Genomic DNA, 16,270 nt, shown 5'->3' on the forward strand with positions numbered 1-16,270 from the left:
CCATTAACCCTGCCCCAAGGCATTCTGGGAGCTCTATCGTAGTCTGGCCTGAGCAGGTATCAGGAAGGAGACAGGAAGACAGTCACACACACACACACAGCTTAGTGCGTATTAGCTATGCAAGGCAGTGCTGTGATAATTTTCCGTGCGATTATTTAATGTGGTGAAAAGTATAAATAGGGACAGAGGCTGTCAGCACAACCTGTGATATCACTCCCTCGAAGTCAGCAGCTTACACACACACACACACACACACACACACACACACACACACACACACACACACACACACACACACACACACACACACACACACACACACACACGTGTGTAATATAGGAGGGAAGGGGAGACAGACAGAAGACAACACCGTCTGTTGAGCTGATGTGATCTCCTCTCATATCTAATCCATCACGTCAGTGACAGAGTCGGGAAGCCACGGGCGGCCGGCAGGCAGATCTGAGGAGACCTAAAGGGCCAGTGAAGGGAGATGGGTCCCCCACTGTGGATGGACCAAGTCAGGCAACCAGCCAGCCATCTGACTGGGCAGTAATGGTTGAGCCTGCTCTGATGAGAGGTAACTTACTGAGAGAAGGAGTAGGAGCACACACAGGGAACACAGACAATGTCATCACCAGGCACTAGCTCAATAGACAATAGTCTAATTGGGACTGACTACTGGTGGTGTTTGTGGTGTTACTGTTTATACTGTAGCCAACAGTTATTCACACTGTTGTTTTCATCCATCTACTTTTCACGATGAAGGTAGCTGGGGAAAAACACACGCACCACATAGCATTTTTGTGAAATGAGTGTTTCAGAAACATGAACGAATGTCAACACACACTCCGTGACGATTACGTAATGTTGGGTAACAATTTATTGCCACATAATTGTAATGAGTCTTCGAAAATTCGCTGCGATTTACCTAATGAATACAACTAAGCCTCTCTTCCTAGCCGTGCTGTTCTGCTCTTAAAACTTCACCCTATTCATGTCAAAAAAATGTAAGTCTATCTAATTGAATATCAAGCTAAATCCCCTCTTCACCTAAAATGTATGAAGACGATTATCACATTTTCTTTTTGTTGTTACAGGTTATTGACCATAATTGTCGTGATTATAGGATTATTGTGCCAGCCCTTAGCCGCCTGTCAAGATCTTGCAGTGCCTCTGATGAAAGCACTGGTGGGCTTGTGCTCGGGAGTCCCAGGACACCTACAATAATATGAAGTCTACTGTTCCACAATGCTTGCTAGAATATCAACTTAAGAGTTACTCGTCTCTCGTTAAGAGCTGCTCAAATGCTCCAGCTTGCAAACTTTGTAAATGAGTTGCACTATTGAACATGGGGACTACTTCAAAATAATCTCGTATTTATTTATCCGTGCCAAAGTCCCAGAATACTAATACATGGCAATAGTTAAATATACATCAATTAGCTACAGTGCATAAAAATAAAAAAACATTTGCGCCCACATGCAAATGTGTGTAAATGTATTTGAGATGGAGAGCCGCTGTGTGCGTAACCTGCCAGCACCCATGAACTCAACGCATTTGCAAGACACACTACATGACCGAGAGTATGAGGACATTTCCACTTCGCAATAACAGCACTTACAGTTGACCCGGGGCAGCTCAAGCAGGGCAGAAATTTAACACGTAGACCTGTTGGAAAGGTGGTATCGTATGACGGTGCCACACTGAAAGTCACTGAGCTCTTCAGTAAGACCATTCTACAGCCAATGTTTGTCTATGGAGATTGCATGGCTGTGTGCTCGATTGTATACACCAGTCAGCAACGGGTGTTGCTGAAGTAGCAGAATCCACTAATTTGAAGGGGTGTCCACATACTTTGGTATATATAGTGTAGATAGCGCCGATCGTCAGACAGAGGGGAGCTGATATTTCCCCTCAGCAGAGTCGTTTACGGTGCTGCGTGTTTGTGTCCATTGGCGTTTCACGGGGAGGGAAATGACTAAAATGGAGGGTCCCGCGTAGCTCAGTTGGTAAAAGCATGGCGCTTGAGACGTCAGGGTTGTGTGTTCCGACTCCCACGAGACATGAGTAAGAAAAATGAATGAAAATGTACACCCGCTCACCGCTATAAGTAACTCTGGATAAGAGCGTCTGCTAAACGACTCAAGTGTCAAATGTGACGTAAAATGGTTGCGGTAGATCGGTACTTACAGAGATGGGCATGTTGGACTGAGCTGACCTCTGCTGCCAAGTCACAAACAGGTTCTCAATCTTCATCTGCTTCTCCATCTCTGTCAACGTGGAGATAAATCCACACAAAACACTCGTTGGTCACACAGCCCCGCGGCGGGTCCAGAATGGCACCCTAAATCCCTTTAGTGCACTACCCATAGGGCTCTGGTCAAATGTAGTGCACTATAAAGGGGAATAGGGTGCCATTACTATAGGCAATAGGGCAGCCTTACAGTTCCCAGGGTCATGTAGCCATCCCTCAGAGCTAAAAGCCATCTGCCTGTCTCTGTTAGGGCCAAGAACTAACCATCGCCCTCTCCTCAATCAGCCTACCTGTCTACTTCATCTTTGCTCCTGTCTGCCTGGCTGCTGGATGGACTGGTGTGGCTCACATTGTATCAAACAAACATAACTAGAGAATCCTGTACTCTAACCCCCCCCACCACCATTAAACCTTTTACAACACATTAACATCGGTTGTGTTATAAAACAAAATGCTTTAAATATCCACTTCATTCTCAACCTAAGTAATATTGCATTAGTTAAACTGTAGGAAAGTAGATAGCACAGTAGCACAGTATGTATTAGTTATATGGCGAAGGTGGGTGAGGAGTGGAGTGACCATATCTGACCATTAAATCTTAAATATAAACCTTACATTATCTTAGAACATATACAGTGTTGATACACATCATTGGGCCCATATATCTGACCTCTCCTCTCTGCAGCCTTGACCTCTAGTAGCTGGGCCCCGTGCCGAGCCACCACGTCGGCCCCGTCCTGAGCGCTGGCCAGGGGGCGGCCCATCCCGATGTCCCGGAGGGCTTCGTCAAAGGGCACCAGCTCTGAGGGGAAGTGGAGGGGGGCCAGGGAGCGGACGGAGCTAGCCAGCTTGCCCTGGTCCTTGCTGGGTACGGGGGGCACTGGGCTCCTCAGCAGGGCATCAGCCTCCAAGGTTGGGTTCAGGAACGGGTTGGGCTCCTGGAGAGAAGAAGAAGAAGAGTCAGAGCAAGAGAGATTGAGAGAGGAAGAGAGGGAGAGGAAACAGAAGATGATGAGAGGGGGAGCAAGAGAGATAAAGGGGAGAGAGAAAGTAGATGATAGGAGGGAGCGAGAGAGGGAACAGAGAAAGAGTAAAATAAGGAGATGGAGTGAGTGCGATGGAGTGAGTGCGAGGGGGGCGTAGAAGCTGTGAGGCTCTCTCCAAGTTATTGAACAAGTAACTTTCTGGTATATGAACATGCCACGACAATGATTATGTTATTAAATAGACATGAACGCGGTGCCTGAAACAAGCCTAAACCATATGGGTTGTTATCAACAACAACAAAAATGCAACTCATATCTGACAAATCTGAATTCCTACTCCAAATTACACTGTGTAAAAAAACGAACTACCAGGACACAAGTTGTACACACACATTTTAGATGAACCTAAAAGGTAGAAACCTATCCCATAAACATCAAAATGTACAGAGCAACTCTGGTAGGGCTGAAACCATGATCTAGTTGATATGCCTAACAGAACTAGGACAGAGCCCTTGACTCAAACTGTGGCAGGGACTGGTGAAGCTCTAGAGATGGCACAGAGACTCATGGACAGCATGTCCTGACTGACACTGCACAGCTAATATGTCCGTACACCCCCTCTCCCCTCTGCTCAGGGGAACTTTTGCGCAAGTTAGTGCAACGGAGCAGCTTAACGGCTGCTGGGCAGGACCAAGGCAACGGACGAGGAAGAGGAGGGCCCAGATGCCCCAGGGTGGCAGAACCCTCTGTCCAGTGTCTGTCTTGTGCCCGCAGGGCAAGGGGGGTTGAACTGGGCACTGGTGCCCACTGTGCTCCTCATCAGGACAGTGACAGATGACAGTCTGCGGGGGCAAATTTTCCGTCGCTCTGATTCTGCCTTCTGTCAGCATTCGTTAGTGGAGAGGCGATTAAGAGTGAGGGCATCGAGGGAGAAACAGGAGAAAGTTTGGGAGATTTTCTTTTCCTTTTAATTTGACATTTTTGCACTCCAAATCGGGTTGTTGCACGGTGGTAAAATGTTAGAAGGCTGTTTTAATCATATGACCCCCCCCCCAGTAAAAAGAAAAGTGTTGTAAAACAAAATGCAGTGTGTGTATCCTCTTATGTTCCCAGTAAAAAGAAAAGTGTTGTAAAACAAAATGCAGTGTGTGTATCCTCTTATGTTCCCAGTAAAAAGAAAAGCGGCAGAGCAAAACTGTTTCTATGACAGATTAAATACAGAATGTTATTTTTGCAAAATCATCTCAAAGCCCTAAAAATACGTCTCGCCTTTCTTCTGTCTCCTGTGTATCGGCACTCGTGCAGACTGCTCAGAAATGATAGGCATTCTTTGTTTTTGACCCCAGAGCTACGGAACTAAAAACACGGGGCTGTGAAGTCAGAGAGCTGAGTGATTCTCTTCACTGTGGTCCCAAATGGCATCCCATTCCCTACAGAGCACCGTGGGCCCTGGTCAAAAGCAGTGCACTAACAAGGGGAATAGGGTGAGAATTAGCACACAGCCATTCTCTCTGCTCCTCTCCTCGCGCATATCAAAAGGAGTGAGAGATACAAGGACGCTGACGGGAACGTTGACTGAAAAGGAGAAGCAAAAGAAGAGGAACAGAAGGAATGAGGAAGGGAGGCCCCGGTGCCGACATGTCATACCAAGGTAGGGAGGAAGAGGGAGGGATGATCAGAGAGGGGGAAGAAAACTAGGTCATGTTGATGTTCCGTATTAAAAGACCAAGGAGAATCTACAGAGTACACCAAAGGGGGCGTGTGCCAAATGGCGCCCTATCCCCCCCAATGTCGTGCTCTACTCTTGACCAGGGCCCAATAGGGCTCCGATCAAAACAAGCGCAATAGGAATATTAACACTGCTGCCATTTAAAACTCCGATGGGAAAAGAGACGTGGGAGGGGATTTAGTGACAAGACCCCCCTCCCAGCTTTCGCTAAGAAGAGAAGCAAGAAAGCAGAATGAGAGAGTGGGAAATCAAAGGCAATAGCAGGTAGCCTACCCACTAGAGGGAAAGAGGGCAGTGTGTCTCTGTGTGTGTGTGTGTGTGTGTGTGTGTGTGTGTGTGTGTGTGTGTGTGTGTGTGTGTGTGTATACACACAGTACCTGCTCGTGTGAAAGGAATCTCAGTCCCCACCCTCAGGAGTTGACAGCTGTGTGTACCCTGCTGTACCACCAGACACTGCCGTTACACTAACCAACAGACTGATTCCACCTGACTGAACCCCCATTTAAACCACCAGGACATTGTTCCCAGGCCTCACATTGCACCATCTGTATATTGTGTGTGGGCATATGTTTCATACCTATAGGCCACAGTTATGCTGAAAGAGTGGTAGACCGTGACGAATTCAAGCAGATGGCTGTGCCGTGCGCGAGATTGAGCGTTTACCTGATCAGGTCTTGGTGGGCAGGTGTGTCTGATTTAGATACGGTACCTCGGTGATGGCGTTGGTGTGCGCATGAATGTTCGACTGTGGTTACTGGCAGAATGACGGCTCCGTGTGAGATTGGCAGTGTCGTAAGGCGACGGTCAGCGCCACTTCACTAGGTCATAATTCGTGGTTCCACGTAAATGTACTCGGCGAGTGAAGGTGATTCTGAGAAACGGTTTACCTGTTTGAGGTCTGCGTGGGCCGGTGTGTCTGAGAAGCAGTAGTGGTGGAAGAGGCCCATCTTCTGATTGAGGAGGCAGTGGACAACGTGGGACCTGGCATTCTGCCACTGGACCAGCCTGACCAGTCCCCGGTTCAGAGACACACCAAGGTCCACCGACCAGTTATAGGTGTACAGGGTCACCTGGAGAGGGGGAGAGGGCAGGAGATGGAGAGAGACATAGATCAACACTGAGATTGAGATCAACCCACCTCACATAGCCTACGGGTGGAAATAAATGGGCCAAATTGTGTCATACATACCCCCACCCACCCACCCACCCACCACTCACTCCCCCACCTCCTCTCCTCACCTTCTTATCCAGGATGTGTATGAGGAGGAGCCTCTGTCTTGGGGCCACGCCCCTCGAGGCCTGCCCTGGACTGAAACAATCAGACTGCTCCAAGGCCTCGAAGCGCTGGAAGCCCTTATGAGCTGGACCAATAGGGAGAGAGAAGACAGTGAGAGTGGGACGCAGGGGAATGATGCAGACCAGGTTTGGGGTCAATGCCATTTATTTCAGTCAATACCGAAAGTAAACTGAAATTCCAATTCCATTTTGTCTTTATCGACAAGCAATGAGGCGCATTGGAATTGGAATTTTAGTTCCTGGATTGACTGAAATGTAATGGAATCGACCCCAACCTGACACAGCAGACAGAGGACAGACAGGAGAGAACCCGGAGCTGAACCAGACTCTAGCGCAGTCTCCAAGATAAGGATGGTACGGTAGGATGGACTCAGGCCGACAACCAATTTAACAAGGGGACCTTAATAATGTCACAGACTGAGAATCTTGCATCTCTTATGATCATCAAGTATATGATTACCATCAAGTATATTACCATCTGACCATCAAGTATATGACTAAACGGACAGTAAGTCACCCTATGGTGGGAAAGTGATTTCTGAACACGGTGCTATTAAGATGAAATAATAGACGGTTCTCATTACATCCTATCAGACAGAGAACATCTCAGCAGGGTTTTTTAAGCCCCCCAAAGACCAGTTGCATACAATTATTCACAGATCCAGTCTTCGGGAGGCATGTAGGGGGCTATTCCGCTGCTGCCTTTAGAGCAGGCAGAGAAGAAGGGGAAAAAAACATTTCCTTTCTAAGAAATTGACTATTATTTTGCCAGACAGCCAGAGAGTTAAGCTTGAAGATAAATTGTAGCCCTTTATGAGAGTAGAAATTGTGAGATTTGAGTTGACATTTGGAATTGAAATATAAAAGTTTGGAGGGAGACGAGACAGAAGAAACTGTGTGAACTCTTCATATTCCACAGGTATAAGGTCCTCCGTATGAAGCCACGTAAGCAACATGATTATATGATGCACAGCTCACAACATGCATTCAGTGAAGCATTCAGTGAAGCATTCAGTACAAATCCTGTTTTTTTTACCGTTCTTTTTTTGGGACACATTCTTTGAATTTGAAATTCGACATGAATTTAAAACGTAGACATAAAACCAGAATAGCCCAGAGCCAACGTTGCTTGGTTGGGGCTGGCTGGGGGTGAACTTAAGTGTGAACCTACTATGAGGAGGGGGCAGAGTGAGACTTACGTGTGAACCTACAATGAGGAGGTGGGCAGAGTGAGACTTACGTGTGAACCTACTATGAGGAGGGGGCAGAGTGAGACTTACGTGTGAACCTACTATGAGGAGGGGGCAGAGTGAGACTTACGTGTGAACCTACAATGAGGAGGGGGCAGAGTGAGACTTACGTGTGAACCTACTATGAGGAGGGGGCAGAGTGAGACTTACGTGTGAACCTACAATGAGGAGGGGGCAGAGTGAGACTTACGTGTGAACCTACAATGAGGAGGGGGCAGAGTGAGACTTACGTGTGAACCTACTAATCTCAGGGATGTTTTCATCATCTGAACTGTCTTCTGTGGGCAAACGGAGATGAGCACAAACAAACAGCATGATATTGGCAGGGTGCAGGCACAGACAACAAGACAGTTCTACAGTAGCTACACAGAGATACTCCGCTAACTCTACAGACAGACATGCTTGCAAAAGAAAGAAAGAAGAGATCACAGCAACAGTGGTGATTGTCAGAGAGGGACAGAGGAGAGAGACGAGAACCCAAAGCGCAGGAGCAGACAGAGCATGTTGTGACAGGGTAAGCTTCGAAATAACGCCTTCGTGTACATCGTGCACTTTAGTCTTCTACACCCATCTCCAGTTGATAATTAGGAATAGCTAATAGTAACATGCCATTGGAGTGTTGTTTTTGAAGTGAGAGAATCTATCTAAACAGATTTGATGCAATGAGTAATTTAGAAGTAAATTAGCAGCAAAATGTTCCAGGTTGGGTTAGGATAGAGTATTTGGGTTCGGGCCCAGTTCTGCTATGGTGTTCCTGCTTGCTGGGAGGCTGAGCATCGTAATAATATCTCTCAGTAATATGCTGATGTAGTATTTCCCACTTTTTCATTTCTCAATTTGCTGCTGCCATAAAGTCAGTTAGTAAAGCATGGTTGACCACAGAATCCCAAAGTTACAGAGGAGAAAAAGGTACCACATCACCCCCCCCCCCCCCCCCAAAAAAAAACTAAATAAAGGAAATGAGGCATAATTTGAGGTATAAAATGATCATCAAATACTAGCAAAGGGCAATGACTATGTTTAACTCCATGAATCTAAAAAGTCAATCAAATCAAGGGTCGAACAAACGACACCCGTAGCAGAATTGCTAAGAGCCGGATGCATCCGCTTTTCAGAGATACAGTTCATTCCACCGGACCTCCTTTTCCCCTGAAAACCGGATGCGGGACCTCTGCTCAGGCGTCTTTTTACACCTGCTACATTAGCTTCAGCAAACAGTGAACAGTGACTACATTCAAAAGCACAGGGATAATAGAACTCTGGCTTATGCAGGTACCTTGCTCTGTGCTGCAATGCCATTGGTGGAAGTTCCGTCCAATGAGGATGAAGGTTCTAGAGGTGGTAGGCGGTTGGCTGAGGTGGTGGATCAAAGGCAGGGGAGCAAACATGTCTCCTTGGGGACAACTAGGGGACCAAACAAAAAACACAAAACCATGATAAAGTAAGTTCATATCGAAACAATATCCGTACAACACTCGCTTGAAAGATGTGTTAATGGTCCTAGAAAAGTGTATATAGATGCTTTCCTGATAATAATGTATACATATGTGTATGCGTGATCATTTCAAAATGACCCACCTTGTCCTCTCAAACACCTTGACTGCGGTGTCACTGGCCAGGGAGCTGACCAGATTGACAATCTCTGTAAGGATGGGCGGGAGCAGAAACTGGGAGGCAATCTCAGCTGTGCACTGCTGAATCGACGGGCATCCTGTTTACACCAGAAGAAAGAACGAGAGAAAAGGAGGAGAAATAAGAGAAAATGAGAGTTAACCTTCAAATTGAACACCTCTCGCAGAAAATAGATAGGAGACAATGGTATCGTCCCAAATAGCACCATAGTCTCTGTATAGTGCACTACTTTGACCAGAGAGGTTATACAGAGGGAATAGAGTGCAATTTGGGATATAAAAAAAACAATATTTTCTATAACCCCCCCCATCCTTCCCATCTTCTCCCTCCTCTACACTCCAGCAGAAATAAGGATAGGGGTAAGGGAAGTGCAAAGAGGAGGGCAGAGGAGAGGGCAGAGGAGCCACTCACCAAGTTTAGCCATGAAGGTGATCCAGGGCTGACAGGTGACCTGGTATAGAGGGTGCAGGGTCCCAATGTCACCCTCCTCTAGCTGGGACACATGTCTCCTGTTGGAAAATACACACACCCATTAAACAGTGCAATACTACTGACGAACACTCCACATTTGTGACTGTATTCAGGATGGAGCTTATGTCCTCAAAAAAACTTCTATATCATACACTGCAGTTGGGGGGGAAACGTGGGAAAGTGAGCTTTTTTTATTTATTGTGTAAACGGATCCTTTGGAGACAAGTAGGATAAAAAGAAATGTTTTTGAATGATTTCCACACTTTCTAAAGAGCTCTTCTTCGTGTACACACATTCAGCATCAGTCACACCCCTCTTAAGCCTTAGCCCCACCCATCTCTTTAAGAATGAACACCAGTCAGCATGGCATTGTCCTCCAGAAAGTAGTTTTTTTATCCCCCTCCATTATCTCAGCCAATCATGGATCCTGCCTTTCTCCATACACTCACCGACCAGTTTAGTAGGTACAGTGAGTTCAGTTTACTTGAGTGGCATGCACAGTCCCCAGACCTCAACCCAATCGAGCATATTTGGTATGAGATGGAAAAGGCTGTTCGCAGCATGAATGTACCAGTGACCAATCTGCAGCAACTGCGTGATGCCATCGCATCAGCATGGACCAACATACCTGTGGAACGTTTCCTACAATTTGTAGAATGCTCGGAATAACTCATGCTGTTCTGGAGGCACAGGGGTGTCCGACCCGGGACTAGATGGGTGTACTTAATAAACTGTCCAGTGAGTGTAGCTCAATGCCTTCTCCTTGGCTTAATGAGATATTGAATCCGGCCACATTAAACAGCGGAGACCAGACCTAGGTTCAAGTGGTATTTTCTCTGTGTACAGAAAAGTACCTGATTGAGTTTGCCTGTCACAATGAAACCAATGAAATAGTTCTAACTCCGCCCATCTGTAAATGCAGACAGGAAAAAAAAGGGGAAAAAAAGCATTTGGAAGAAAAAAAAACGATTGGATTTGAACCCAGCCTGTGTATCTTCTAACCTCTGGGCCTGCTCCAGTTCTACAGCCATGGCCTTCTCCTGGCTCCACTGCTGCTTCACGTTCTCCGTCTTGTGTCTCCTGCGTGTCCGACCCTCCTCCCCCTTCTCCTGCACGATGTCGTCTGTCGTCTTCGGGCTCCCCAGCTCAGAGGAGTCTGGCTTGCTCTGTAGGGAGGATAATCATTTCCTCACTGACTGAAACGGCAACACGGTGGTTCATAATCCAAATGTAGATAGAAATGTTGATCTCGGATGGATGTAGCACTGACAGAACTAAACTCAGAGGAGACCCACATGTTTTATGAAAGATTCTGAAATGGCACTCTATTCCCTAATCAAGTAAACTAGTTTTGGCCACTCTAGCAGAAATAGACAAGTATTGCATTAGGGAATAGGGTGCCATTTTGGACAAAATCCTCTCTTACAACACATCACAAACCCAATGAAAGAGAACTTCACTCACCAGTATTTCCCAGAAGCTTCGGCGAGTGGTCTTGCCGGTGGGTGTAGTGGACTCAGGGGTGTTTGGTCCGGTGTTGGGGGTGGTCCCAATGGGGGCAGGAATCAGGGTGATAGGGGAGGGGCTGTTCTTAACCCTCCTAGAGCCACTACGAGGCCGGAAGCTGTCCTTAAATTCCTTCACTTCCCTAACCTCCAGGTCATTCCCCTCCTTTGCTTCCAATGGAGGAGGACTTATAAGACCTATGGAAAAGATGTGGAGATGATGAACCTGATAACATTAGACAATTTACTTTCCAAGAAGACCAATAAAGCATTTGCATTCGTTGTGCAGGTCAAAGGAAAAAAATATGTACTAAGCAGTAGAGCTGGGCGATATGGACAAAAATCCGTATCGCGATAAATTGCCTGAATTGATGCGATAACAATAAATAGAATGACACGTTTACAACAATCTGCATAATTTCTCTTCTTACCCTTTAAAAGTACTACTGATAGTTTGATGGTTGTAGCCATCAATTGTCCCATTAACAACCACCCATGTTAGCAAAACTTTCATTTCTAACTTCACATTTCTCTAGAGGGTAGTTATTGCAAATGAATGATATCAGCAAAATGCCTGTGATAAGTGATCGGTATGGTCGGTGTCGATCCTTTTTCTGTTGATTGTCCCAGCTTTACCAAGCAGGTACTGTGAAGGTAGTTCTAGTTCCTCACCGTTAGTGGAGTCCTCGCTCTGCCCTCTCCCCGGTGTCGTGCAGAACGTCTCCAGACACAGGGGATTCGGCAGGACGCGGAGTTCCATGATGACGTCACAGAGGGCGTGGCGCAGGGCCCCTCGCAGCTTGTCTGTCAGCTGGAGGGGCGAGACGTTACCTTGCTCCCAGATGTCAAAACGCACCCTCATCTCTGACCCTGTCAGGAAGAAGGAAAGGCAGATTCATGACTAATGAGGATTGCACTGAGCATGAGCAGAACTACTGTAGCCTGGTCCCAGATCTGTTTGTGTGGTCTTGCCAACTCCTATGGTCATTGAACTAGCTCGGTCCCAATTCTGTTTGTGCTGTCTTAGCAATGATCACATTGTGACTATGAGCATAGGAGTTGGCTATACAGCGCACGCACGCATACACGCACACGCACACGCACACACACACACACACAAACACACACACACACACACACACACACACCTGTGATCAGGCTACTGCAGAGCACACCTGATTAATGATGGTGTTATAGACAGCCCAGTAGAGCAGAGCCCAGCAGAGTTTAAGCAGCTCAGGTAGAAGGCTTCTAATTAATAATCTTACACAAACACATGGCAACGCAGTAGATTACCACATGAGAGGAGGTTATTTTTACTCTTCGAAACAAATTGCATTTTCTCAAACAAACTAGGAAGCATAAATCATATTTGCCAATTAAAGATGTTAGCTATATGCAAATAATATATATATATATATGTTTTTATGCATGTAATTATTTGGATGAGGTTTGAGGTTGTTTTTTTTTTAAACAAAAACATAAAAGTTCTTCATAATTTTATTCAATTTAACTCAATGTCACATTGACAAATACAATCCCTGTATCTAAGAAAGAGAGAATAAAAACTCATTGTAAAATTATGCAATGACCATCATTATGTGAGCAGCTTTAGCAGTCCTACTCAAGGTGACTTGGTATTTAATTCCAGAGTGAGACCACTATGTACGACTTATTGCTCTGTTTATAAATGAATCCATCTTGTGAAATGGTACTGTAAGAAGATAGAATTTTACGATTCTCAAACACTTCCCCAGTGCAAAAAATGATATATATAATTCAATCAATCACTTAATACAAATGGACAACGCAGCACATAATAGAAAGCATATTTCATGACATTCGTTGAGAAGAAAAAGACACAGCAACAACTCCGCCAACGGTTGTCCTGGCTACTCAGGCTTTGTCATGTTCATCACGCACTAAATGGAGGGGTACCATCTGAACCTGTCCAATAAGAATGATTCGTTTTTTTGTTTTCCGAAGCCAAAAAGGGCTACTATGTGCCCTAATAAACAGGACACTGATCTCTAAAAGAAACCCTACCAGGCTTTACCTGAGCTGAGGTTGTTGGAGTCCACCTTGATGACAGTTGTCAGGGTGTCAAACTGATCTGGCTGTAGGAGGATGGTGGATGCATCCCCTCTGGGTGGTGTGGTGCAGTACTGCGCTGGAACCTGCAAGGGGCAGCCTTGAGCATCAACGAACGACAGGGCGATACAGGCGATACCTGAAGGGAACAGGTGAAATGTGGAGGAGAGGGTGACCCAGAGTTACACTGATAGACTAATTAGAGGATGAATAAAGGTGGTGCTCTTTTTAAAATGGTCCTTTGAGCCGGATAGTGTTTTTTGTACAGTATTAACAATAACCTTGACTATTGTGCATGTTGTTCACATCGAAACGTTAACCATATTTTTCAAGTGAAATTAAGTGCAGTTTGAACGCAATAAAACAACGACTTTGTGGGCCATTATAAGCTACAGAGATTCACCATTGATTCGGTCTGACATTCTCCTGCTGTAACATCAGAGGAACAACAGCATCAATTGGATAAACCATGACCTTTCTACTACAACACAGTTGATGTTCCATCCCAACACAAACCCAGACAGCGTCGTCTTCGGATTCTCACCCCCATCGCCCCGCATCTTCTATCCACCTCATAAAACCCTGCATCATACAGGGATTCCTCACCCATACAAGACACCTGCGCTAAATAACATTACTGCCGATCTGCCCGGGCCCATGTTTGGTTTGATACGACTATGGCTATTAGCTTGCACCGTTAGTGGGTAGAGGCAGGCGTGGAGTAGTGATTGATGGGCTGATGTACCTGGCAGGCTGGCGGGAGACATAGATGCATTACATTCATCACCTGGAATAAAACAGCAACACACACATGGGCTTTACACTCGACTGCAGACGGTCATGCTACTCCGCGTGCATGTTGTGCGTGCGTATCTGTCTATTGCAGCCAGCTAGTCAGCAAAGCAGCCACTTGTCATTCTCAAACCACTAAACCCACTTATCAAGTGTTATGGTTTCTCTCCAGAAGATTTTACTACTACTGCTACTGCTACTACTACTACTACTACTACTACTACTACTAACTACTACTGCATGCCTGTGCATTCTGATGACTGCACAGGTCAGCCGGAGCAAGTGACTTGATTTCTTTTGTACTTTGAGTTTCGGTCCATCTTTCTTTGGCTACTTTAACAGGGTGGTTTATTAGGTCTGACGGACTGACCGGGCCGTCACCTGTGAGTCACAAACGCACACAGAAACACAATGCAACAGGTGTCCTTTTGTGTTCAGCAGTCCCTCCATAGTGGCTTTAACGTGAGAGGGTTTATCCCAAACAAATGGTACCCTATTCCCTATTTAGTGCACTACTTTTGACCAGGGCCCTTATGGCTCTGGTCAAAAGGAGTGCACTATACAGGGAATAAGGTGCTACAGAATTTGAGATGCAGCCTCTGACAGGCTGTCCGGGTTCTGTGACGGCTGCCCGTGTCAGCCAGGGCAATGAGCCAATGGATTGCTACAGCACATCAGTAATGGTGGCAGCCAGAAAACAGGATTTAGAGCTGATGGGCCTCTATCTATCTACAAGACAAGGCCACGCCGTTATCCTGTAAGGCCCTGAGCCAGACACTCATTCAGTCAATTACACTACAGTTAGTCTGGACTGCGGATCCTTTCCACAGCCTTTGAAGAAGTCACACTGACATCCACTAGACAGACAAGACAGGACCGGGATGACATTTTCAAACTGTCTCAGACTTAATTCTTTTCTTTTTTTTTTTTTTTTTTTAAAGAACACTGAAAATGCACATTTTAGGCTACATAGCATAGCCTTTCTTGGAATGAAAATAGCTCTACAGATCCAAAGATAACATTTCTATAGGAAAGACGGTGAATAAAATACTACAACATTGTTTCATTCTGCTCAAAAGAATTATTCCAGTATCAATGAGTACAATGCAGTGGCCCTGTGTTTAACCAGCCTATATATCTCAACAGCTGTAAATATCATTGCCTAATTGGAAAAAAACAACAACATTCAATTTCGTTTAAAAGCTGGATACTATTAAACTTAAAATGCACACATATTCCTATGCCTGATTATTTTCCATTCAATTTCTCATTGAGCAGCATCTCTTGATAGACTGCAGAAGCCATTATAACCAAGACCAAAGTCAGTCAAGAACACATTGAAGCTTTAAAAGGCGGAAAAAGTGCCACCAGACTACATTAAAAGAACGAAAGAACAGTCAGGTCACTCTGCATGCCACTTAAAAAGTAATGCAGAGAGCAAATAAGCAATCCGGTCCACATTAAACACTACTGTTGTTGAAATGCAGCCAATTTACTTCCAAAGAGCCAATCTCCCTTAAGATTAAAACACAGCCAAATAAAGCCATATGGAAAATGAGGCAAGAGCAGGAGCACCCCCAGCCAGCCAGGCCAGTAGAGCCAAGGTAGCTAGGGGTTCATCAAACATGATACCTTGGAACTGAGAGGGTGGGAAGAGGTGTTGAACGAGGTCCGACATGGTACCTGAGTCAACAGACAGACAGACAGGCAGACATACCCTCAATACATTACCTTCTAGTATCATCAGATATGATATGAGAGGTGTCTCTTTTCAGCTCCTGTCTGAAGGCCAGATGGTGCAGCAGTTGCTAATGTAACGTATGGTATGTTGCGAACTGTGTACTAAGTAGTGCAAACTGACGAGGAATCGGTAGAGTCAGTGGAACAAGCATCTTCAGATCATCTCTAATTAGGGTCGCCAAGGGTTCCCGCTAACTTTCCCAAAATCCACAGGTTTTCCAGAAATCCTGGTCGGAGGATTACAGATTTCCTGCTTATTCCCTCCTGGTTCTGGTTCCAACCCGGGATCTCTAGAAAACCTGTACATTTGTGGATAGCTTCCGGAATTTTGCAACCCCATCTCTGATTGATCTACCAATTAAATGCAAATGTCCAGGAGACCTGGGCCTGGGCCTCTACTAGCTCTGGTCCAGGGCGTCAGTGCAGCTTTAAAAGGAAGTCTCAGTGTTAACAAGCCACACTAATGCCCTGGACCAGAGCTAGGCCTCCACTAGCCTGGCTCTACACTCTTTCACTTCCTTTAT

The 16,270-nt window shown here is 45.7% G+C and overlaps 1 protein-coding gene across 4 annotated transcripts in view; it reads right to left on the minus strand.

The window, feature by feature from the left end:
- Window positions 1-16,270, minus strand: part of szt2 (SZT2 subunit of KICSTOR complex) — a 109,835-nt gene that overhangs the window by 26,045 nt on the left and 67,520 nt on the right. For 3 of the 4 annotated variants that reach the window (XM_064989284.1, XM_064989285.1, XM_064989281.1), the window contains 12 exons: window positions 13,180-13,353; window positions 11,796-11,993; window positions 11,083-11,321; window positions 10,621-10,784; window positions 9,559-9,656; window positions 9,094-9,226; window positions 8,792-8,919; window positions 7,746-7,793; window positions 6,209-6,330; window positions 5,857-6,039; window positions 2,925-3,192; window positions 2,191-2,270 (listed from right to left, as the gene is read on the minus strand). In XM_064989284.1, the coding sequence (XP_064845356.1) occupies window positions 2,191-2,270; window positions 2,925-3,192; window positions 5,857-6,039; window positions 6,209-6,330; window positions 7,746-7,793; window positions 8,792-8,919; window positions 9,094-9,226; window positions 9,559-9,656; window positions 10,621-10,784; window positions 11,083-11,321; window positions 11,796-11,993; window positions 13,180-13,353 (1,835 nt within the window). The remainder of the gene's footprint in view (window positions 1-2,190; window positions 2,271-2,924; window positions 3,193-5,856; window positions 6,040-6,208; window positions 6,331-7,745; window positions 7,794-8,791; window positions 8,920-9,093; window positions 9,227-9,558; window positions 9,657-10,620; window positions 10,785-11,082; window positions 11,322-11,795; window positions 11,994-13,179; window positions 13,354-16,270) is intronic. The other variant, XM_064989282.1, reaches the window with a different exon arrangement.

The sequence above is a fragment of the Oncorhynchus masou genome, chromosome 15 (assembly GCF_036934945.1).
Source record: "Oncorhynchus masou masou isolate Uvic2021 chromosome 15, UVic_Omas_1.1, whole genome shotgun sequence".
NCBI classification, from domain to species: domain Eukaryota; kingdom Metazoa; phylum Chordata; class Actinopteri; order Salmoniformes; family Salmonidae; genus Oncorhynchus; species Oncorhynchus masou.